Genomic DNA, 26282 nt, shown 5'->3' with positions numbered 1-26282 from the left:
CAAATCAAATTTTGACAAGGATGTCAAGTGTACTCAATGGGGAAAAAATAGTGTTTTCAACAAATGGAGCCGGGGAAATTGGAAATTTAGCAAAAAAAAATGAAAGTGGACCTCTACCTCACATCCTATACAAAAAGTAACTCAAAATGGACCAATGACCTAAATATAGGAGTGAAAACTATAAAACTCTTAGAAGAAAACATAGGGAAATAGCTTCAGGACCTTATATTAGGCAATGGATTTTTAGACTTTATACCTGAAGCACCAGAAACTAAAGAAAAAAATAGATAAACTGTACTTCATCAAAATTAAAAATCTCTGTGCGTTAAAGGACATTATAAAAAAAGTGAAAAGACAACCTACAGAATGGGAGAAAACATTTTGAAACCGTATATCTGATACGGGTTTAATAACCAGAATATACAAAGAACTCTTACAACTCAACAACAAGAAGACAAATAACACAATTTAAAAATGGGCAAAGGACTTGAACAGACCTTACTTAAAAGAAGGTATACATACACATGGCCAGAGAGCACATGAAAAGACACTCAACATCATTAGCCATTAGGGAAATGCAAATCCAAACAACAGTGAAATCCCATTTCACACCCACTAGAATGGCTACTATTTTAAAAAATGAAAGTAAGTATTCAAGAGGCTGTGGATTAATAGGAATCCTCGTACGATGTTGGTGGGAATGTAAAATAGTGCAGCCACTGTGGAAAACAGTTTGGTGGTTCCTCTTAAAGTTAAGAATGGAATTACCATATGACCTGGCAATCCCACTACTAGGCATATACTCCAAAGAATTTAAAGCAGTGACTTGAACAGATATTTGCACACCCATGGTCTTATCAGCATTATTCACAATTGACAAAAGTGGAAGTAACCGAAGTGTCCATTAACAGAAGAAAGGCTAAACAAAATGTGGTATATACATACAGTGGAATATTATTCCCCATAAAAAGGGACTAAGTTCTGATACATACAACTACATGGATGAACCCCAAAGACATTATATTGAGTGAAATAAGCCAGATAACAAAAGGACAAAAATTGTATGATTTCACTTACATGAAAAAATTAGAATATACAAATTCACAGAATCAAAAATTAGAATTCAGATTATCAGGGGCAGGAGTGGGAGTGGGAAATGGGGATTTAATGCTTAATTGGTACTGAGGTGCTGTTTGGAGTGATACTGTGAATGTATTCAACACCACTGAATTGTACACATGAAAGTGGTTAAAATAAGAAATGTTAAGTTGTATATAAAGGGAAAGTAAATATTTATACACCAATGTTCATAGTCATGTTATTCACAATAGCTAAAAGGTGGAAGCAACACAAGGGTCCAGTAAAAGATGAATGGATAAACAAAATGTGGTATGTACATACAATGGACTATTATTCAGCTGTAAAAAGGAATTGGGTTCTGATACATGCCACAATATGGATGACTCTTGAGGATAACATGTTGAGTGAAATAAGCCAGCCACAAAAAAAGACAAATATTGTATAACCTCTCTTATAAGAGATACCTGGAATAAGCAAATTCGTAAAGACAAAGTAGATTACTGGTCACCGGGGATAGGGAGTGGGCACATAATGGGGAGTTAATGTTTAATCGGTACAGAGTTTCTGTTGGATGAAACAGTTTTGGTAATAGATGCTGGTGATAGTAGCATGACATTGTGAATGTAATTAATCCCACCAAAGTGCACACATTAAAGTGGATAAAATGAGAAATTTTATGTGGTATGTATGTTGCCACAATAAAAAAAATTTCTTAAAAATATCTTATTAGCTATACAAATAAATACTGAATGGGAGTCAGGGTAACTAGGTTCCTGTTCTATACCACAGCCCCTAATCAGTTAGACCATATTTCTCTGTGATTGAACTTTTTTTTATCTAAAATGAGGCTTGGAAATATGGACGAAAATTATTTTTAAGTTCCTTTACAGGACACTGATCATGAGAATTCATTTTCCAAAGATCACACACATACAGAACTATAAGCAAAAGACAGTAACAGGAGGCGGGGCAATATGGCAGATTGGTGAGCTGTATGTTTTAGTTACTCCTCCAGGAAAGTAGGTAGAAAGCCAGGAACTGTGTCGACTGGACACCACAGAGCAATTTGACTTTGGACATACCTCATACAACACTCATGAACACATTGAACTGCTGAGATGATTGAAATCTGTAAGTTTTTGCGGCCAGGGGACCCACACCCCTCCCTGCCAGGCTCAGTCCCATGGGAGGAGGGGCCGTCAGCGCTGGGAAGGAGAATGGAGAACTGCAGTGGCAGCTCTTATCGGAAGCTCATTCTACTGATCGAAACTCCAACCACAGATAGACTGAGACCAGACACCAGAGAATCTGAGAGCAGCCAGCCCAGCAGAGAGGAGAGAGGCATAGCAAAAAACAGCAAGAAAAACTCCAAAATAAAAGCGGAGGATTTTTTGGAGTTCTGGTGAACACAGAAGAGGGAAGGGCAGAGCTCAGGCCCAGAGGCTCATACGCAAATCTCGAAGAAAAACTGATCTCTCTGCCCTGTGGACCTTTCCTTAATGGCCCTCACTGCTTTGTCTCTTAGCATTTCAATAACCCATTAGATCTGTGAGGAGGGCCCTTTTTTTTCTTTCTTTTTAATCTTTTTTTCTTTTTCTAAAACAATTACTCTAAGAAGCCCAATAGAGAAAGCCTCAAAGACTTGCAATTTGGGCAGGTCAAGACAAGAGCAGAACTAAGAGAGCTCTGAGACAAAAGGCAATAATCCAGTGGCTGAGAAAATTCATTAAACACCACAACTTCCCAAGAAGAGGAGGGTGTCCACTCACAGCCATCATCCTGGTGGACAGGAAACACTCCTGCCCATCACCAGCCCCATAGCCCAGAGCTGCCCCAGACAACCCAGTGTGACGGAAGTGCTTCAGATAACAGGCACACACCACAAAACTGGGCATGGACATTAGCCTTCCCTGCACCTTCACCTGGTTGTCCCAGAGTTGGGAAGGTGGAGCAGTGTGAATTAACAAAGCCCCATTCAGCCATCATTTCAGCAGACTGGGAGCCTCCCTACACAGCCCAGCAGCCGAGAACCACCCTGGGGGGACGGCACTCACCTGTGACATAGCACAGTCATCCCTCAACAGAGGACCAGGGGGTGTACGGCCTGGAATAGGGACCCACTCGCAAGTCTCAGGAGCCATACGCCAATACCAAGGACTTGTGGGTCAGTGACAGAGACAAACTGTGGCAGGACTGAACTGAAGGATTAGACTATTGCAGCAGCTTTCAAACTCCAGGAAAACCAGGGAGATTTGATTGTTAGAGCCACCCCCCCTCCCTGACTGCCCAGACACACGCCCCATATACAGGGCGGGCAACACCAACTACACATGCAAGCTTGGTACACCAATTGGACCCCACAAGACTCACTCCCCCACTCACCACAAAGGCAAAGCAGGGGAGAACTGGCTTGTGGAGAACAGGTGACTCGTGGATGCCACCTGCTGGTTAGTTAGAGAAAGTGTACTCCATGAAGCTGTAGATCTGGTAAATTAGAGATAAGGACTTCAATTGGTCTACTAATCCTAAAAGAACCCTATCAAGTTCAGCAAATGCCAAGAGGCCAAAAACAACACAAAATTATAAAGCATATGAAAAAACCAGACGATATGGATAACCCAAGCCCAAGCACCCAAATCAAAAGATCAGAAGAGACACAGCAACTAGAGCAACTACTCAAAGAACTAAAGATGAACAATAAGACCATAGTATGGGATACAAAGGATATCAAGAAGACCCTAGAAGAGCATAAAGAAGACATTGCAAGACTAAATAAAAAATAGATGATCTTATGGAAATTAAAGAAACTGTTGACCAAATTAAAAAGATTCTGGATACTCATAGTACAAGACTGGAGGAAGTTGAACAATGAATCAGTGACCTGGAGGATGACAGAACAGAAAATGAAAGCACAAAAGAAACAATGGGGAAAAAATTGAAAAAATCGAAATGGACCTCAGGGATATGATAGATAATATAAAACGTCCGAATGTAAGACTCATTGGTGTTCCAGAAGGAGAAGAAAAGGGTAAAGGTCTAGGAAGAGTATTCAAAGAAATTGTTGGGAAAACTTCCCAAATCTTCTAAACACCATAAATGCATAAATCATAAATGCCCAGCGAACTCCAAATAGAATAAATCCAAATAAACCCACTCTGAGACATATTCTGATCACACTGTCAAACACAGAAGAGAAGGAGAAAGTTCTGAAAGCAGCAAGAGAAAAGCAATTCACCACATACAAAGGAAACAGCATAAGACTAAGTAGTGACTACTCAGCAGCCACCATGGAGGTGAGAAGGCAGTGGCACGATATATTTAAAATTCTGAGTGAGAAAAATTTCCAACCAAGAATACTTTATCCAGCAAAGCTCTCCTTCACATTTGAGGGAGAGCTTAAATTTTTCACAGACAAACAAATGCTGACAGAATTTGTGAACAAGAGACCTTCCCTACTGGAGATACTAAAGTGATACTAAAGTGGGAGGACTTACACTCCCTGACTTTGAAGCTTATTATAAAGCCACAGTTGTCAAAACAGCATGGTACTGGCACAAAGATAGACATATAGATCAATGGAATCGAATTGAGAATTCGGAGATAGACCCCCAGACATATGGCCGACTGATCTTTGATAAGGCCCCCCAAATCACTGAACTGGGTCATAATGGTCTTTTCAACAAATGGGGCTGGGAGAGTTGGATATCCATATCCAGAAGAATGAAAGAGGACCCCTACCTCACCCCCTACACAAAAATTAACTCAAAATGGACCAAAGATCTCAATATAAAAGACAGTACCATAAAACTCCTAGAAGATAATGTAGGAAAACATCTTCAAGACCTTGTATTAGGCGGCCACTTCCTACACTTTACACCCAAAGCACAAGCAACAAAAGAAAAAATAGATAAATGGGAACTCCTCAAGCTTAGAAGTTTCTGTACCTCAAAGGAATTTGTCAAAAAGGTAAAGAGGCAGCCAACTCAATGGGAAAAAATTTTTGGAAACCATCTATCTGACAAAAGACTGATATCTTGCGTATATAAAGAAATCCTACAACTCAATGACAATAGTACAGACAGCCCAATTAAAAAATGGGCAAAAGACATGAAAAGACAGTTCTCTGAAGAGGAAATACAAATGGCCAAGAAACACATGAAAAAATGTTCAGCTTCACTAGCTATTAGAGACATGCAAATTAAGACCACAATGAGATACCATCTAACACCGGCTAGAATGGCTGCCATTAAACAAACAGGAAACTACAAATGCTGGAGGGGATGTGGAGAAATTGGAATCTTATTCATTGTTGGTGGGACTGTATAATGGTTCAGCCACTCTGGAAGTCAGTCTGGCAGTTCCTTAGAAAACTAGATATAGAGTTACCATTCGATCCAGCGATTGCACTTCTCAGTATATTCCCGGAAGATCGGAAAGCAGTGACACGAACAGATATCTGCACGCCAATGTTCATAGCAGCATTATTCACAATTGCCAAGAGATGGAAACAACCCAAATGTCCTTCAACAGATGAGTGGATAAATAAAATGTGGTATATACACACGATGGAATACTACGCGGCAGTAAGAAGGAATGATCTCGTGAAACATATGACAACATGGATGAACCTTGAAGACATAATGCTGAGCAAAATAAGCCAGGCACAAAAAGAGAAATATTATATGCTACCACTAATGTGAACTTTGAAAAATGTAAAACAAATGGTTTATAATGTAGAATGTAGGGGAACTAGCAATAGAGAGCAATTAAGGAAGGGGGAACAATAATCCAAGAAGAACAGATAAGCTATTTAACGTTCTGGGGATGCCCAGGAATGACTATGGTCTGTTAATTTCTGATGGATATAGTAGGAACAAGTTCACAGAAATGTTGCTATATTAGGTAACTTTCTTGGGGTAAAGTAGGAACATGTTGGAAGTTAAGCAGTTATCTTAGGTTAGTTGTCTTTTTCTTACTCCCTTGTTACGGTCTCTTTGAAATGTTCTTTTATTGTATGTTTGTTTTCTTTTTAACTTTTTTTTCATACAGTTGATTTAAAAAAGAAGGGAAAGTTAAAAAAAAAAAAAAAGAAAAACAAGGAAAAAAAAGATGTAGTGCCCCCTTGAGGAGCCTGTGGAGAATGCAGGGGTATTCTGCTAACATGACCACAGACATAGGGGACTGGTGGTTTGATGGGTTGAGCCCTCTACCACAGGATTTACCCTTGGGAAGACTGTACTGCAAAGGAGAGGCTAGGCCTCCCTATAATTGTGCCTAAGAGCCTCCTCCCAAATGCCTCTTTGTTGCTCAGATGTGGCCCTCTCTCTCTAGCTAAGCCAACTTGAAAGGCAAAATCACTGCCCTCCCCCCTACATGGGATCAGACACCCAGGGGAGTGAATCTCCCTGGCAACGTGGAATATGACTCCCGGGGAGGAATGCAGACCCGGCATCATGGGATGGAGAACATCTTCTTGACCAAAAGGTGGATGTGAAAGGAGATGAAATAAACTTCAGTGGCAGAGAGATTCCAAAAGGAGCTGAGAGGTCACTCTGGTGGGCACTCTTATGCACAATTTAGACAACCCTTTTTAGGTTCTAAAGAATTGGGGTAGCTGGTGGTAGATACCTGAAACATCAAACTACAACCCAGAACCCATGAATCTTGAAGACAGTTGTATAAAAATGTAGCTTATGAGGGGTGACAATGGGATTGGGAAAGCCATAAGGACCACACTCCCCATTGTCTAGTTTATGGATGGAGTAGAAAAATAGGGGAAGGAAACAAACAAACAAACAGACAGACAAAGGTATCCAGTGTTCTTTTTTACTTCAATTGCTCTTTTTCACTTTAATTATTATTCTTGTTATTTTTGTGTGTGTGCTAATGAAGGTGTCAGGGATTGATTTAGGTGATGAATGTACAACTATGTAATGGTACTGTGAACAATCGAATGTACGATTTGTTTTGTATGACTGCGTGGTATGTGAATATATCTCAATAAAATAAAGATTAAAAAAAAAAAAAGACAGTAACAAAAATCCGTTATAACCACAGAGGCAAAATAGCTAAGGGAAAAAAGATATACCTGCAATTTCTTCTAAAGTGTTGGCATGCATGTCCAGCAGCACGGTTCCATTAAGAATACAACTTCTCAACTCAAACAAGCTGTGTAATGAAAGAGTAGCTACATAAGGCTTGCTCCACCTTTCTCCTCCATCTTCCACATCTTCTTCAAACTTCAACCACCTATACAAAAAGTATTATTGTCAGCACATTGAATATTATATTGCAGATGAATGATCCTTAATACCAATAATAAAATATAGAAATACAAAGATATTCATATTGCTTCTTGCTTTCAAGGGTTTGGGAAGTACATAAAAGTGAGCACAAGCCACGTCATTTCATTTTAACTCCACTGAACTATGTTCTTTTTGTAACTGAAAGATGTATTGAAAACAGAGCAAAACTCCTCTTATTTTATTAATTTGTCTATTTCTGAAGAAACATTTTAATACAAAACTTTAATCAGTCATCACAGTGAATTTGTTATTGAACTGATAGAGTATACTTCTTCATGGAAAGAAAATGGTAACTGAAAAAGATGCAAAAGAAAATGAAAGAATACACATTGTTCTTTAGTGGGATGTTTCAAAACTGAATATTCGAGTCTCTTGATGATTTTCCAACTGGAGTTTTAGGGAGGCTAGTATAATTTGGGACCTATTCAATAAGGAAACCCTTTATTAGGCCTGTTTGGATGAAATCTAGCAATGGTGGTTACTTCCCAGCAACTGAATAAATGAGAACTGAGCTCAGTCCCCATTCCCTGGGTGTTCCTGCCAGGAATGGAGAAGAGAAGAACCTTAATATCATGATGCCAAAAGGGATACCAGTGCCTTGTTGGACAGAAAATAATAGTAAGTAATACCCAGTATTGCTTCTGGCACAAGCCATCTATTCTCTTATCCTCTTAGGGACTTGCTCTCTCATCCTAATAGATGACCAATTTAATTCTACCATTTTTAATGATCCTTAGCCTAAATTAACTTTCTCTTCCTTCATATCTCCCACCATTTCCCCATTCCTTCTCTCCATCATTTTTGGCCCTAAATATTCTCTCTCCATGCAATATCACTTAAATTCTCTATACTATATTACATTACTGTGTTTATGTAATCAAATGACTCAACTCCACCAGAGGACAAGTATGTGGGACTAGCTAATTAGAGAACAGGTGGATCAGCCAGAAATAATTAACCAAAAGGGTGAGTCAATGATTAATATTCATATGCCAAGAGAGATCAAGAAGGCTACAGGTCTGTCTCCAGTGTTCAGGGAGCAAAAAGTTCTCAGCAAGTAAAAAGGAAACCAACACGGAGGAATAGGTATGCCTACCAAAAGTTTAGACAGGGAGCAATAGCAATTCCTATCATAAGTTTATAGAACACATGGAGGCTGAAAAAACTTTACTTTAGCCCTAAATTACTGAATGCATCACTTCAATGCTGGCAATTTTGTACAATATTTTTGCCTCCACAGAAAGTTTTCATATTAGTCATTTTTAAAGTGTTTCAGCCATTACTAGGGCCATAATACCTCACAAGCCATGTGTAAGTCATTAGTATTGTTCATTAACTATAACTAGTTCTCCTCCTCTTCCTTATAATGAATAGGATATCACTATGTGGCTCACTTTTAATCAGATAAGGACATGTGTCCGTGACTAGTTCTGGCCAATGAGCTATGAGCAGAAATTACATGGAATATTTAATTGGCAGGATGAGACCCCCTGGAGTTCTCTTTTTTTTTCCCGAGATGACAACCAGCAATGGTCAAGATGGGGGCTGCTCCAAAGACTTACTCCTATGTTTTCTACTAAAAGTTTTATAACTGTATGTTTAACATTGATATTGTGGTAGATTTGGAATTAATTTTTATATATAGTATGAGGTTTAAATCAAGGTCCATTTTTTTTTTTTTTTGTCTATAGATTTCCAGTTGTTCCATACCATTAACTGAAAAGACAATCCTTCCCCCATTGAAGAGCTTTTGCACCTTGATCAAAAAACATTTGAGTGTACTTGTGTTGGTCTATATCTGTTCTTGTGTTCTCCATTCTATTCCACTGATCAGTGTGCCTATCTGAAAAGCAAAGCTGAGAGGTTTATTCCTTCCTTCAAAATAACGTCCTTCAGATTGGGGGCTTGGTTCTCTTAGAAGAAAAGGATGGAGTTTCTGTGAGTTGCAAGCAGTGTGGCAGTTAAGATGGCCAAATATAAGTTACATGTGTGGATGATTTGATATAGCTATAGATTTTTGAGTATTAAAAGGGAAGGCAGAAGGTACTTTTCATAAAAAGGAACCCGCAAGTTACAAATACAAATTACTAAACACACTAAACATTTCAAGATTCAGTGCTTTATGCCAGCTCCATAATGATGCCAAGCATATTTTGCCAAAAGCTTTAAGAGATATTTAAACAAATATTTGTAAAAGTCTATATTTAAAATAATTTTTACATAAATACATAAGTATGTCTCTCTCTTCTGTTTTTTTTGTTTTTGTTTTTTTTTTTTTTCCCATTCCATTTAATACTTCAAAGATAGAAATAAACAGGTCTGGGAACACATCAAAATTTATTTCCAGATTTGTAGTTGCTGAATATACTGTCAGTTGCAAAATGCTTGATTGCAGTTCATGACCTAAAGTGCTGCAATTTGTTCCAGTGTTCAAATAAACTCAGCTGAAATTTATTTGACTAGCAAACCAAAGCAAACAAGAGTCTCAAAGACATGAGTAAAAAAAATCAAAATGGCAGGCAAATTCATGACATCTTCTATGGGGGCGAGGGTGATTTAAACTCTGAATAGATTATTTTCATTTCATTCAGTATGTCTGGACCTGTTTTCATACTGATTACAGCATTGGAGTCTCTTTATGCTAAGCAACATAAAATATGTTGTTTCATGAATTCTTTGAGAATTAAGTTGATGAGAAACTCCTCTACAATACTAATATTAAATATCTGTGAAATAAAATTCTGCAAGTTAGAAACAGATGTTTTCCATAGAATTTAACTCTTTGTTTATTCTATCCTTACTGTGTATTTCAGTTCAACTTTTCTAAATTTTATTCTCCAATGCTACTCAAACAAAGTAAAGGCATTACTATAACACCCAAATTGATAGCCTTGTGGAAAGCAATGGAAGTCTCTAGAGAAAACATCCTCTTTTGAGGCTTTATGGGAAGAGTTGGGAAGTAGAGGGTGGGGGGACATAGTTTGATGGTGCCTAGATAATAGTATGTTGTCAAAGAGAGCCTATAGTCATTTTAAGCAGAAATGAAATATATCCAAGCCTAGTATCTCTAGATATCAGCTGTTCTTAATCCATATTATCTTCCCACCTCACATTCCACTGAAAACTCTTGATTTGAACGTTTACTAATGCTGAATATCAAATGCCTTCAAGCATCAATAAAATTATCTTGTTGTAAAATCCTTTTCCACCCCTCTATGTATGCACTAGAGGCTTAACTGCTGTCTCTCTGCTTTGCCTCTTCCTTGCCCATTTGTGGGAAGCATTTTTTAAAGGGCAACCACAGTGAGTCAAGCATGTTGTCTCCACAGTTGCACAGCTGTGGTATCTTTGCGCACTTTTCTATTAATAACATTATATGTTATTTATAAGCAGGACATTGTGATTCTGTTGATTTCATTAGCCTTGTCATATGGCTAGGATTTTAAAAAGTGAACAGCTGGCTTTCACAAACATTTATTAAATAATTATGATCCAAAAATTTAACTTCAAAGTCTAAAACTTTGCTAAGCTTTACTTGGCATCAACAGTGAGCATGAATTATTCAAGATGTGATACGTGACAGGTGCTGATAAAATATCCTTTTTATTTCTACACTTAGGGTAGAAAATTATTCCACCTGGAATACTAACCAGAAGAATGAGTGCTTCAAATGGTTATGCTAATGGGTTTATTAGAATGAAACTGCACTTAAGAAATCAGACAGAGTTATGAATTAGCTAACATTAGCCTTTGGAGATGAACGAGGGCAACCAGAACAAAACTACTTTTGCCACTTCAAAAAGTACTAACATGTCTAAGTCCTCTGATAAACACATTCTGTTCTTCCCTGAAATACTGTCTCAGCCAAAATTCATCTACCCTCCTCTTCAATGTCTGTTACCATTCTGATTGCTCCCTGAACCTCAGACAGCTGTACCATCCATAAGGTTCCAGAAGCATGGGTAACACAGGTCCTGTCTAATAACATGAAAGAATGCTAATAGTTAACTTCATCATCTCTTTAATTAATTATAAATAAACAGCAATGCATTTTGGTGGTTTGGGATGAACACATTTACATTGCTAAATTTAATCCACTAGATTAACTTGTTGTAATCCTACCTGCCCAACCGTGACAGACTGAAAAGAGCTGAATTCTGGTATTACTTCTGCCACCTCCTCGCTTTATGGAATTCACAAGTTACAAGGAAATTACTGTTAAAAAGAAACAGATCACGGTTTGATCTGAAAGGTGAAAAATCACCAACCATTTAAGAATTAGGGAGTTACTCAAGCCAAAATGAATATTCCAAGCTTATTTGTCAGCTCTGTTACATAGGATGAGGGTGACAAAAGGAATCTAAAAGAATTGCTTCCAAAAATTGCTTTTTAGCAACACATTAAAGAGACTCTAACTAACCAGAGCTGTCTAGTCACCATAATCATCAAACCTTCTTTGTCAACGTCAACCAGAAAAAACACCTGTTTCTTGTAACCAGCTGAAGACAGATGCTTTCAGCCTTACACAGGGAGGTGTGCACTTTAACTGCCTTATCAACAGGTCTTTAATCATGAAAGAGCAAAAGTTATGGCACTAATTTGTTATATCATATATTACTTTTCTGTCTCTAAATAAAGAAGATGCACACATATATTATGTATTTTTAAAGCCCCCAAGTACTTAGCTTTTTGATACAGTTGGAAGAAAAAAATAAGGTAGAAGATTTCTAATCTTAAAATTTACCTATTTCAAACTATTTCAAACTTAGTTTGATAACTAAAATATTACAATAGAAAGCATCATAAGGAAAACTGATTGATATACGTAAATTTTTAATAAAAAGGTAATCTGCACAGAATAACATACCACCAATTTAAGGTACAAAAAAAGGCAAATAAAGAAAATGATGAATGATTTGACATAAAACAGGTAAAAGAAATGAACAGGTGGTTCATAGGAAAAAAATAAAACATTTGAAAAGATGCTCAAATTCACTAATAATTAGAGAAATACAAATTAAAACAATGAGCTATATTTTACACTTATAAAATTGGCAAACATTTTTTAAAGTTTGCTGATTTAGTATGTTAAGGGTTTGGGGGAAATAAGCATTTTCATACACTGTAGTGGAAATGCAAATTACTGAACCATTTAATGAAAGCAATTTTGTAATATCTATCAAAGTAAAAAAATTTTGTGCTCTTTGGTATATAAATTCCACTGTGATAAATTCACCATAAAAAAATAGCTGCATGAATGCCTACAAGATAATGCTAAAATATATGTATAAATGATAATTGCAGGAGGCGGGGCAAGATGGCAGACTGGTGAGCTGTATGTTTTAGTTACTCCTCCAGGAAAGTAGGTAGAAAGCCAGGAACTGTGTGGACTGGACACCACACAGCAATCTGACTTTGGGCATACTTCATACAACACTCATGAAAACGTCGAACTGCTGACATCAGCGAAATCTGTAAGTTTTTGCGGCCAAGGGACCCGCGCCCCTCCCTGCCAGGCTCAGTCCCGGGGGAGGAGGGGCTGTCAGCTCCAGGAAGGAGAAGGGAGAACTGCAGTGGCAGCCCTTATCGGAAACTCATTCTACTGATTCAAACTCCAACCATAGATAGACTGAGACCAGACACCAGAGAATCTGAGAGCAGCCAGCCCATCAGAGAGGAGACAGGCATAGAAAAAAAACAACACGAAAAACTCCAAAATAAAAGTGGAGGATTTTTGGAGTTCTGGTGAACATAGAAAGGGGAAGGGCCCTGAGGCGCATATGCAAATCCTGAAGAAAAGCTGATCTCTCTGCCCTGTGGACCTTTCCTTAATGGCCCTGGTTGCTTTGTCTCTTAGCATTTCAATAACCCATTAGATCTCTGAGGAGGGCCCTTTTTTGTTGTTGTTGTTGTTGTTGTTGTTGTTTTAATCCTTTTTTCTTTTTCTAAAACAATTACTCTAAGAAGCCCAATAGAGAAAGCTTCAAAGACTTGCTATTTGGGCAGGTCAAGTCAAGAGCAGAACTAGGAGAGCTCTGAGACAAAACGCAATAATCCAGGGGCTGAGAAAATTCACTAAACACCACAACTTCCCAAGAAAAGGGGGGTGTCCGCTCACAACCATCATCCTGGTGGACAGGAAACACTCCTGCCCATCGCCAGCCCCATAGCCCAGAACTGCCCCAGACAACCCAGTGTGACGGAAGTGCTTCAAATAACAGGCACACACCACAAAACTGGGCGTGGACATTAGCCTTCCCTGCAACCTCAGCTGATTGTCCCAGAGTTGGGAAGGTAGAGCAGTGTGAATTAACAAAGCCCCATTCAGCCATCATTTCAGCAGACTAGGAGCCTCCCTACACAGCCCAGCAGCCCAGAACTGCCCTGGGGGGACGGCACTCACCTGTGACATAGCACAGTCATCCCTCAACAGAGGACCCAGGGTGCACGGCCTGGAAGAGGGGCCCACTTGCAAGTCTCAGGAGCCATACGCCAATACCAAGGACTTGTGGATCAGTGGCAGAGACAAACTGTGGCAGGACTGAACTGAAGGATTAGACTATTGCAGCAGCTTTAAAACTCTAGGATCACCAGGGAGATTTGATTGTTAGAGCCACCTCCCCCTCCCTGACTGCCCAGAAACACGCCCCATATACAGGGCAGGCAACACCAACTACACACGCAAGCTTGGTACACCAATTGGACCCCACAAGACTCACTCCCCCACTCACCAAAAAGGCTAAGCAGGGGAGAACTGGCTTGTGGAGAACAGGTGGCTCGTGGACGCCACCTGCTGGTTAGTTAGAGAAAGTGTACTCCACGAAGCTGTAGATCTGATAAATTAGAGATAAGGACTTCAATTGGTCTACAAATCCTAAAAGAACCCTATCAAGTTCAGCAAATGCCACGAGGCCAAAAACAACAGAAAATTATAAAGCATATGAAAAAACCAGACGATATGGATAACCCAAGCCCAAGCACCCAAATCAAAAGATCAGAAGAGACACAGCACCTAGAGCAACTACTCAAAGAACTAAAGATGAACAATGAGACCATAGTACGGGAGATAAAGGAAATCAAGAAGACCCTAGAAGAGCATAAAGAAAACATTGCAAGACTAAATAAAAAAATGGATGATCTTATGGAAATTAAAGAAACTGTTGACCAAATTAAAAAGATTCTGGACACTCATAGTACAAGACTAGAGGAAGTTGAACAACGCATCAGTGACCTCGAAGATGACAGAATGGAAAATGAAAGCATAAAAGAAAGAATGGGGAAAAAAATTGAAAAAATCGAAATGGACCTCAGGGATATGATAGATAATATGAAACGTCCAAATATAAGACTCATTGGTGTCCCAGAAGGGGAAGAAAAGGGTAAAGGTCTAGGAAGAGTATTCAAAGAAATTGTTGGGGAAAACTTCCCAAATCTTCTAAACAACATAAATACACAAATCATAAATGCTCAGCGAACTCCAAATAGAATAAATCCAAATAAACCCACTCCGAGACATATACTGATCACACTATCAAACACAGAAGAGAAGGAGCAAGTTCTGAAAGCAGCAAGAGAAAAGCAATTCACCACATACAAAGGAAACAGCATAAGACTAAGTAGTGACTACTCAGCAGCCACCATGGAGGCGAGAAGGCAGTGGCACGATATATTTAAAATTCTGAGTGAGAAAAATTTCCAGCCAAGAATACTTTATCCAGCAAAGATCTCCTTCAAATTTGAGGGAGAGCTTAAATTTTTCACAGACAAACAAATGCTGAGAGAATTTGCTAACAAGAGACCTGCCCTACTGGAGATACTCAAGGGAGCCCTACAGACAGAGAAACAAAGAAAGGACAGAGAGACTTGGAGAAAGGTTCAGTACTAAAGAGAATCGGTATGGGTACAATAAAGGATATTAATAGACAGAGGGGGAAAATATGACAAACATAAACCAAAGGATAAGATGGCTGATTCAAGAAATGCCTTCACGGTTATAACGTTGAATGTAAATGGATTAAACTCCCCAATTAAAAGATATAGATTCGCAGAATGGATCAAAAAAAATGAACCATCAATATGTTGCATACAAGAGACTCATCTTAGACACAGGGACACAAAGAAACTGAAAGTGAAAGGATGGAAAAAAATATTTCATTCAAGCTACAGCCAAAAGAAAGCAGGTGTAGCAATATTAATCTCAGATAAAATAGACTTCAAATGCAGGGATGTTTTGAGAGACAAAGAAGGCCACTACATACTAATAAAAGGGGCAATTCAGCAAGAAGAAATAACAATCGTAAATGTTTATGCACCCAATCAAGGTGCCACAAAATACATGAGAGAAACACTGGCAAAACTAAAGGAAGCAATTGATGTTTCCACAATAATTGTGGGAGACTTCAACACATCACTCTCTCCTATAGATAGATCAACCAGACAGAAGACCAATAAGGAAATTGAAAACCTAAACAATCTGATAAATGAATTAGATTTAACAGACATATACAGGACATTACATCCCAAATCACCAGGATACACATACTTTTCTAGTGCTCATGGAACTTTCTCCAGAATAGATCATATGCTGGGACATAAAACAAGCCTCCATAAATTTAAAAAGATTGAAATTATTCAAAGCACATTCTCTGACCACAATGGAATACAATTAGAAGTCAATAACCATCACAGACTTAGAAAATTCACAAATACCTGGAGGTTAAACAACACACTCCTAAACAATCAGTGGGTTAAAGAAGAAATAGCAAGAGAAATTGCTAAATATATAGAGACGAATGAAAATGAGAGCACAACATATCAAAACCTATGGGATGCAGCAAAAGCAGTGCTGAGGGGGAAATTCATAGCACTAAACGCATATATTAAAAAGGAAGAAAGAGCCAAAATCAAAGAACTAATGTATCAACTGAAGAAGCTAGAAAATGAACAGCAAACGAATCCTAAACCAAGTACAGGAAAGAAATAACAAGGATTAAAGCAGAAATAAATGACATAGAGAACAAAAAAACAATAGAGAGGATAAATATCACCAAAAGTTGGTTCTTTGAGAAGATCAACAAGATTGACAAGCCCCTAGCTAGACTGACAAAATCCAAAAGACAGAAGACCCATATAAACAAAATAATGAATGAAAAAGGTGACATAACTGCAGATCCTGAAGAAATTAAAAAAATTATAAGAGGATACTATGAACAACTGTATGGCAACAAACTGGATAATGCAGAGGAAATGGACAATTTCCTGGAAACATATGAACAACCTAGACTGACCAGAGAAGAAATAGAAGACCTCAACCAACCCATCACAAGCAAAGAGATCCAATCAGTCATCAAAAATCTTCCCACAAATAAATGCCCAGGGCCAGATGGCTTCACAGGGAAATTCTACCAAACTTTCCAGAAAGAACGGACACCAATCTTACTCAAACTCTTTCAAAACATTGAAGAAAATGGAACACTACCTAACTCATTTTATGAAGCTAACATCAATCTAATACCAAAACCAGGCAAAGATGTTACAAAAAAGAAAAACTACCGGCCAATCTCCCTAATGAATATAGATGCAAAAATCCTCAACAAAATACTTGCAAATCGAATCCAAAGACACATTAAAAAAATCATACACCATGACCAAGTGGGGTTTATTCCAGGCATGCAAGGATGGTTCAACATAAGAAAATCAATCAATGTATCACAACACATTAACAAGTCAAAAGGGAAAAATCAATTGATCATCTCAATAGATGCTGAAAAAGCATTTGACAAAATCCAACATCCGTTTTTGATAAAAACACTTCAAAAGGTAGGAATTGAAGGAAACTTCCTCAACATGATAAAGAGCATATATGAAAAACCCACAGCCAGCACAGTACTCAATGGTGAGAGACTGAAAGCCTTCCCTCTAAGATCAGGAACAAGACAAGGATGCCCGCTGTCACCACTGTTATTCAACATTGTGCTGGAAGTGCTAGCCAGGGCAATCCGGCAAGACAAAGAAATAAAAGGCATCCAAATTGGAAAAGAAGAAGTAAAACTGTCATTGTTTGCAGATGATATGATCTTATATCTGGAAAACCCTGAGAAATCGACGATACAGCTAGTAGAGCTAATAAACAAATTTAGCAAAGTAGCGGGATACAAGGTTAATGCACATAAGTCAGTAATGTTTCTATATGCTAGAAATGAACAAACTGAAGAGACACTCAAGAAAAAGATACCATTTTCAATAGCAACTAAAAAAATCAAGTACCTAGGAATAAACTTAACCAAAGATGTAAAAGACCTATACAAAGAAAATTACATCACTGTACTAAAAGAAATAGAAGGGGACCTTAAAAGATGGAAAAATATTCCATGTTCATGGATAGGAAGACTAAATGTCATTAAGATGTCAATTCTACCCAAACTCATCTACAGATTCAATGCAATCCCAATCAAAATTCCAACAACCTACTTTGCAGACTTGGAAAAGCTAGTTATCAAATTTATTTGGAAAGGGAAGATGCCTCGAATTGCTAAAGACACTCTAAAAAAGAAAAACGAAGTGGGAGGACTTACACTCCCTGACTTAGAAGCTTATTATAAAGCCACAGTTGTCAAAACAGCATGGTACTGGCACAAAGATAGACATATAGATCAATGGAATCGAATTGAGAATTCGGAGACAGACCCTGAGATCTATGGCCGACTGATCTTTGATAAGGCCCCCAAAGTCACTGAACTGAGTCATAATGGTCTTTTCAACAAATGGGGCTGGGAGAGTTGGATATCCATATCCAAAAGAATGAAAGAGGACCCCTACCTCACCCCCTACACAAAAATTAACTCAAAATGGACCAAAGAGCTCAATATAAAAGAAAGTACCATAAAACTCCTAGAAGATAATGTAGGAAAACATCTTCAAGACCTTGTATTAGGCGGCCACTTCCTAGACTTTACACCCAAAGCACAAGCAACAAAAGAGAAAATACATAAATGGGAACTCCTCAAGCTTAGAAGTTTCTGCACCTCAAAGGAATTTCTCAAAAAGGTAAAGAGGCAGCCAACTCAATGGCAAAAAAGTTTTGGAAACCATGTATCTGACAAAAGACTGATATCTTGCATATATAAAGAAATCCTACAACTCAATGACAATAGTACAGTCGGCCCAATTATAAAATGGGCAAAAGATATGAAAAGACAGTTCTCTGAAGAGGAAATACAAATGGCCAAGAAACACATGAAAAAATGTTCAGCTTCACTAGCTATTAGAGACATGCAAATTAAGACCACAATGAGATACCATCTAACACCGGTTAGAATGGCTGCCATTAAACAAACAGGAAACTACAAATGCTGGAGGGGATGTGGAGAAATTGGAACTCTTATTCACTGTTGGTGGGACTGTATAATGGTTCAGCCACTCTGGAAGTCAGTCTGGCAGTTCCTTAGAAAACTAGATATAGAGTTACCATTCGATCCAGCGATTGCACTTCTCGGTATATACCCGGAAGATCGGAAAGCAGTGACACGAACAGATATCTGCACGCCAATGTTCATAGCAGCATTATTCACAATTGCCAAAAGATGGAAACAACCCAAATGTCCTTCAACAGATGAGTGGATAAATAAAATGTGGTATATACACACGATGGAATACTACGCGGCAGTAAGAAGGAACGATCTCGTGAAACATATGACAACATGGATGAACCTTGAGGACATAATGCTAAGCGAAATAAGCCAGGTACAAAAAGAGAAATATTATATGCTACCACTAATGTGAACTTTGAAAAATGTAAAACAAATGGCTTATAATGTAGAATGTAGGGGATCTAGCAATAGAGAGCAATTAAGGAAGGGGGAACAATAATCTAAGAAGAACAGATAAGCTATTTAACGTTCTGGGGATGCCCAGGAATGACTATGGTCTGTTAATTTCTGATGGATATAGTAGGAGCAAGTTCACAGAAATGTTGCTATATTAGGTAACTTTCTTGGGGTAAAGTAGGAACATGTTAGAAGTTAAGCAGTTATCTTAGGTTAGTTGTCTTTTTCTTACTCCCTTGTTATGGTCTCTTTGAAATGTTCTTTTATTGTATGTTTGTTTTCTTTTTAACTTTTTTTTCATACAGTTGATTTAAGAAAGAAGGGAAAGTTAAAAAAAAAAAAAAAAAAAAGGAAAAAAAAAAGATGTAGTGCCCTCTTGAGGAGCCTGTGGAGAATGCAGGGGTATTCGCCTACCCCACCTCCATGGTTGCTAACATGACCACAGACATAGGGGACTGGTGGTTTGATGGGTTGGGCCTTCTACCACAGGTTATACCCTTGGGAAGACGGTTGCTGCAAAGGAGAGGCTAGGCCTCTCTATGGTTGTGCCTAAGAGCTTCCTCCCGAATGCCTCTTTGTTGCTCAGATGTGGCCCTGTCTCTCTAGCTAAGCCAACTTGAAAGGTGAAATCACTGCCCTCCCACCTACGTGGGATCAGACACCCAGGGGAGTGAATCTCCCTGGCAACGTGGAATATGACTCCCGGGGAGGAATGCAGACCTGGCATCGTGGGACGGAGAACATCTTCTTGACCAAAAGGGGGATGTGAAAGGAAATGAAATAAGCTTCAGTGGCAGAGAGAATCCAAAAGGAGCCGAGAGGTCACTCTGGTGGGCACTCTTACGCACACTTTAGACAACCCTTTTTAGGTTCTAAAGAATTGGGGTAGCTGGTGGTGGATACCTGAAACTATCAAACTACAACCCAGAACCCATGAATCTCGAAGACAGTTGTATAAAAATGTAGCTTATGAGGGGTGACAAGGGGATTGGGAAAGCCATAAGGACCACACTCCACTTCGTCTAGTTTATGGATGGATGAGTAGAAAAATAGGGGAAGGAAACAAACAGACAAAGGTACCCAGTGTTCTTTTTTACTTCAATTGCTCTTTTTCACTCTAATTATTATTCTTGTTATTCTTGTGTGCGTGCTAATGAAGGTGTCAGGGATTGATTTGGGTGATGAATGTACAACTATGTAATGGTACTGTGAACAATCGAAAGTATGATTTGTTTTGTATGACTGCGTGGTATATGAATATATCTCAATAAAATGAAGATTTAAAAAAAAAAAAAAAAAAAGACATAATGCTGAGCAAAATAAGCCAGGCACAAAAAGAGAGATATTGTATGTTACCACTAATGTGAATTCTGTGAAAAATGTACAATGTTTTATACTGTAGAATGTAGGGGACCTAGAGATACCAATTAGTGGAGGGGGAATGATAATCTAATAAGAACAGATAAACTATGGAGGGTAATCTCAAGGTTATGGGAATGCTCAGGAATGATTATGGTTTGTAAACTTTCTTGGATATAGTAAGATCATGTTGGAAGCAATAGAGTTATTTTAGGTTTTTTTTTTCTCTTATTCCATTGTTTTCTTAGGGGTTGTTAATTTTCTTGGGGTATGGTAGGAACATGTTGGAAGCAATGTAGTTATTTTAGATTATTTGTTTTTCTTACTCCTCTGTTTGGACATGGTTTATTAATTTTCTTGGGGTATGGTAGGAACATATTGGAAGCAAAGTAGTTATTTTAGGTTATTTGTTTTCCTTAATCCATTGCTTTGTTTGAAATGTTGTGGGGTTTTTTTGGTTGTTGTTTGCCTGTTTGTTTTTAATTTTTTGATAAAGAAAGTTAAAAAATGGAAAAAAAATCAGTAGAAAAATGGGAGTAAAAACTAAATGACAAATAGGGTGGGATGGGGGGATGGTGTGGGTATTCTCTTTTCACTTTTATTTTTTATTCTTATTCTGATTCTTTCTGATGTAAGGAAAATGTTCAGAAATAGATTGTGGTGATGAACGCATAACTATATGATCATACTGTGAACAGTTGATTGTATACAATGGATGACTGTATGGTTTATGAATATATTTCAATAAAACTGAATTAAAAAAAAATGATAATTGCAGCAATTTTTATAGCAAAAAAATCAGACAACCCAAATGTCTATCAAGATTGGCTAAAGAAATGAAAGTGAATCCATACAGTTGAATGCAATGCAGCCATTGAAAAGGTTGAGAAAACCTGTATGGCTGATATGGAAAAAAATGTTCCAAATATATTATTAACTGAAAAAAAGTAAAGTGTGAACACTGTATGTTATATTATTCCTACTGTATAGTTTTTTGTTGTTTTTAAGTGTGTATTTACATGCAGTTCTAGGCATAACAATTCTTCTGGAAAGATGCACAAGAAACTAACAGTGATTACCTTTGAAGAGAGGGATTATGAGGGATCATGAATAAGGGTAGAGGGATAATTTTGCTTTTTACTTTTCTATACTTTTTGAAGTTTAACTATTGGTAGTAATTAGTTTTATTTTTTAAATGTTAACAGGATGAGTGAGGTGATAGCCATTTTAGTTTTCTTCTACTTACTTTTAGTGTTTTTTAAATAAAAGAGAGCTGAAAAGACCACTCAGGATATACAGAACAAGAATTAACTGGGCCAGTATTATTCATAATATTCATTATCACGAGTGAACATTTAGTTTCACACTAACTCTGGGTAGATAGACTTAAAGAAAGGATTAAATGCAGCCACAAGTTTAATATGATCCAGTGGAATACTGTGGCTTTCGGAAGGCTGCAGCGACGTGAGGGCCATTAAAAAACATGTTTGACAGGAAGAATTTCTAACATTTAAAGCTGCTTGACCAAGGTAAAGGATAACAAAACAGTCAAACCTATGTCAGTGGATGTTGTTCAAACACACCCTTCTCCATCCATCTGGAAACCATTCCCTTTGCTTTTCTGCCTGGCTTAATTTCTACTCAACCTTCAAGAGTTAACTCAGGAATCACCTCCTCTGGGGAACCTACCCTGATCCCCTCTCCTTCACTCTTCTGTTTTAGATCCTCACTACTCAAAGTGTGGTCCTCAAAACAAAAACACTGACATTACTTCACCTGCGAACTTGTTAGAAATACAGAATCTCAGGTCCTGTGTCTGAAGTCTACTGAATCTGCATTTTAACAAGATTCCAGGGGACTCATATTCACATTAGATTTGGGAAACAGTGGGTAAAGACAACCCTAGATGTGCCCACAGCTGCTGTGCACACCTGGATCATGGTATTCATTATACAGCCTTGGCGACTTGTCTAAATCCTCCATTAGACCATGAGATCATTAAAGGCAAGATTTAAGCTTTTTGTTGCTGTTGTTCTGTATCCACTGCACCTGGCACACAATAGGATGCTCCATAAATATTTGTTAAATAAATGAGCAAGTGATCAAGAATGAATAAAAAGTAAACCCACAATTTAGTTCATTACTTTTTTCGGCATTCCATCAATTATATAGCAATAAATAAATATTAATTACAAATGATAGATAAAAAGTCACTTTGAACATAAAAAACTATATTTAAGTACATACATATCCTAGAAACACATTATAAATTATTTTTATCCTCACAAATCATACATGAAATCCAGGACTGTATCTAAATTCACTTATAATGTGTGCTCTTTCTTTAAAAAGCCCCACACTCAAGTTATCTTATAATATCAGTAGTTTGGGCATAAGCCAGCAGCTGAAAAGACACAAATAAATTACTTTTAAATTTCCATTGTTTTGCTGATGACACACAAATTATGTTACTGTTTATCTTTAAAGCTGCAGCTGTTGCTGGCTCTTTGTCATTGTTTACTATAATTACTGCCTTCAGATCTCATTTTGACCCATATCCCATTATAGGCTATGCCCAGGGCAGATGATCAACTTCAGAAATCAGCAGCACTCATGGATATTTACAAAAGCATTGCATTAGGAACCTTTTATTGTAACAGCACGAAAATTCTTTAGTATGCTTCCACCCAAACAAAAATCCTCACCTGGCTGTTTCTCGCCACTCGGCATCCTCACTTTCACGCCAGCAAATCTCATCTAGCTCTGTGAAAAGGTCATGAGGAATGTGTTCCTCATCATCATCCTCAGTTCCGAGAATAAACTGTACCCGTTGTGATGGGGTGTCTGTGGGAAAGCAGAGACAGCGACATGTATTACCATGACTTCAAGCTTAAAATGTCCTAGTCATTGCCTGCAACAAAACCCCCAAACCCACATGCCACCCCCCAACCCCTCCTGCAACACTTATCCAAAGTAGAATCAGGAAATTAAAACTAAATTTGACTTATATTAAGTCTAGAATAACGTAGGAGTGAAAACATTTAAAATGTAAATATACAATGTGTATTATCAAAAATAAAATCAAATATGATGAATAGGGGGGAATTATTGATATCACTCATCATGTAAATTATTTCTATTTCTCCTCATACAAATACACACATTTTCTCTCACATAAAAATGCTGTATTTTATGGGTTCTACTCAGAAGATTAGACTATGTTAAAACTTACTTGTACTAAAAAAATGCTGAATATAATTTTGTTTTATCTTATTTTATAATTAAATTTTAAATTGACATGCAATAAAATCGACTTATGTGGTATAAAATCTTTTGAGTTTTGACATGTATATACATTGTGTAACCACCACCACAAACAGCATATAGAATAGTTCCTTCACCAAAAATTCCCTTGTGGTGCTCTATGTTGTCACATCCTCAACACACCCCTATACCCTGGCAACCACTGATCTGACTCCGTTGTTATAGTTTTGTCTTCCCCAGAATGTCATATAAATGGAAACATGTGCTAAATAACCTTTGAGCCTGGGTTTATTCACTCAGCATAATGCTTTTGAGATTTTGAGATTTATCTATATTATTGTGGTTATTTATCTCATATATATATATAACTTATATATATCTATATAAGTAATTCATTTCTTATTATTTCTGAGTAATATTCCATTGTAAGAATGCACCATAGTTTGCTTATTGATTCATCTGTTAAAGGACATTTGGGTTGTTTCCAGTTTGGGGTGATTATGAATAGAGTTGCTATAAGCATTCTTGCTTACAGGTTTTTGTGCAAACATAATTTTGATTTCACTAGGGTAAATATCTAGGAGTGGGATTGCTGGGTCATATGGTAAGTGTAAATTTAAATTTATAAGAAACTGCCAAATTGTTTTCCAGAGTGGCCATAATGTTTTGCATTCTCAGGTGCAATGTCTGAGAGTTGCAATTACTTTGTATCCTCACCAGCACTTGGAATTACTATCAGTTATTGTTTAACCATTCTATGTAGCGATATTTCACTGATGTGTTAATTTGCATTTTCTTAATGGCTATTGTTGAACATTTTTTTCATATGCTTATTTGACATCCATATATATTTTTTGGTGAAGTGTCTGTTGAAATATTTTGCCCATTTTATTTGTGTTGTTTGTCTTTTACCATTGAATTTTGAGAGTTCATTGCATATTCTCATACAAGTCCTGGGTTGACATATGATTGGCAAACATTTCTCTTTTCCCAGTCTGTAACTTGCCTTTACATTCTTTTCACAGCGTCTTTCATTGAAAACAAGTTTTTAATTTAGATGAAATCCAATTTATCATATTTTTCTGTTATGGATTATGTTTTTGGTATCCTATTTGTATCTAACCTCAGGTCACAAAGACTTTCTTCTGTATTTTCTTCAAAAACTTTTAAAGTTTTATATTTTATATTAAGATTTATGATCCACGTTGAGTTCATTTTGTTATAAGGTGTAAGGTTTAATTCAAGGTTATTATTATTGTTATTTTGCATATGGATTGTTCCACAACCATTTGTTGAAAAGACTATACTCTCTCCATTAAATTGCCTTTGTACCTTTAAAAAAATCCATTGGCCACATCTGTCTGGAGTATCTACTTTTCTGGACACTCTACTCTGTTCCATTGATCTATGTGTCCATGCCTTTGCCAATACCATGCTTTCTTGATTACTATAACTTTACAGAATTTTTAAATAGAGAAGTTGAGGGTTTACAGAAAAAAATTGTGCATAAAATGCAAAGTTCCCATATGCCACCCAATTATTCACTTGTATTTGTGTGGTATATTTGTTACAATTGATGAAAAAACATTTTCATAATTGTACTATTAACTATAGTCCATGGTTTAACTGAGGGTTCACTATGCTGTGCCATTCCATGGATTATTTTTTTAAAATTTTTATTCTAGTAACATATGTACGACCTAAAATTACTCCCTTTTAACCAGATTCAAAAATATAATTCAGTGCTGTTAATTATATTCACAATGTTGTGCTACCATCACCACCATCCATTACCAAAACATTTCCATCATCCCAAACAGAAACCCTGTACATTGTAAGCCTTAACTCCTGTGCCGGTTTGGATATATTATGTTCCCCCAAAAGCCATATTCTTCAATGCAATCTCATGGGGGCAGACAGATTAGTCTGTTGATTAGGGTGGAGACCTTAGATTAAATTATTTCCATAGAGAAATGGACCCTGCCCATTCAGGGTGGGTCTAAATTACATCACTGGAGTCCTAAAAGAGAGCTCACAAACAGAAGGAACTGAGAACAGCTGAAGAGACATTTTGGAGAAAGCCATTTTGAAACACAAACCGGGAGCAAAGGACCAGCAGATGCCAGCCACATGCCTTCCCAGCTGACAGAAGTGTTCTGGACACTATTGGCCATTCTTCAGTGAAAGTATCTTCATGTTGATGCCTTTAGTTTGAAGACTTCTATGGCCTTAGAACTTTAAACGTGTAACTTAATAAATCCCCTTTATAAAAGCCAATCCATTTCTGGCATTTTGCGTAACAGCAGCATTAGCACACCAGAACAACTTCCTATCCCTTACCCTACCCTATCACTCAGTAACCTATATTCTAGATTCTGACTCTATGAGTTTACTTATTTTAATTAATTTATATCAGTTAGATCATACAATATTTGCCCCTTTGCGACTG

At 37.5% G+C, this 26282-nt stretch overlaps 1 protein-coding gene across 8 annotated transcripts in view; it reads right to left on the bottom strand.

Annotated features, from left to right (window-relative positions):
- The window catches only part of SLC4A10 (solute carrier family 4 member 10), a 385140-nt gene that overhangs the window by 130239 nt on the left and 228619 nt on the right, over positions 1 to 26282 (bottom strand). For all 8 annotated transcript variants that reach the window (XM_037848895.1, XM_037848892.1, XM_037848897.1 and 5 more), the window contains exons 4-5: positions 23275 to 23413; positions 7169 to 7329 (exon numbers count right to left, since the gene is read on the bottom strand). In XM_037848895.1, the coding sequence (XP_037704823.1) occupies positions 7169 to 7329; positions 23275 to 23413 (300 nt within the window). The remainder of the gene's footprint in view (positions 1 to 7168; positions 7330 to 23274; positions 23414 to 26282) is intronic.

The sequence above is a fragment of the Choloepus didactylus genome, chromosome 9 (assembly GCF_015220235.1).
Source record: "Choloepus didactylus isolate mChoDid1 chromosome 9, mChoDid1.pri, whole genome shotgun sequence".
Taxonomy (NCBI): Eukaryota; Metazoa; Chordata; class Mammalia; order Pilosa; family Megalonychidae; genus Choloepus; species Choloepus didactylus.
This window is presented reverse-complemented; position numbering and strand designations above follow the sequence as displayed.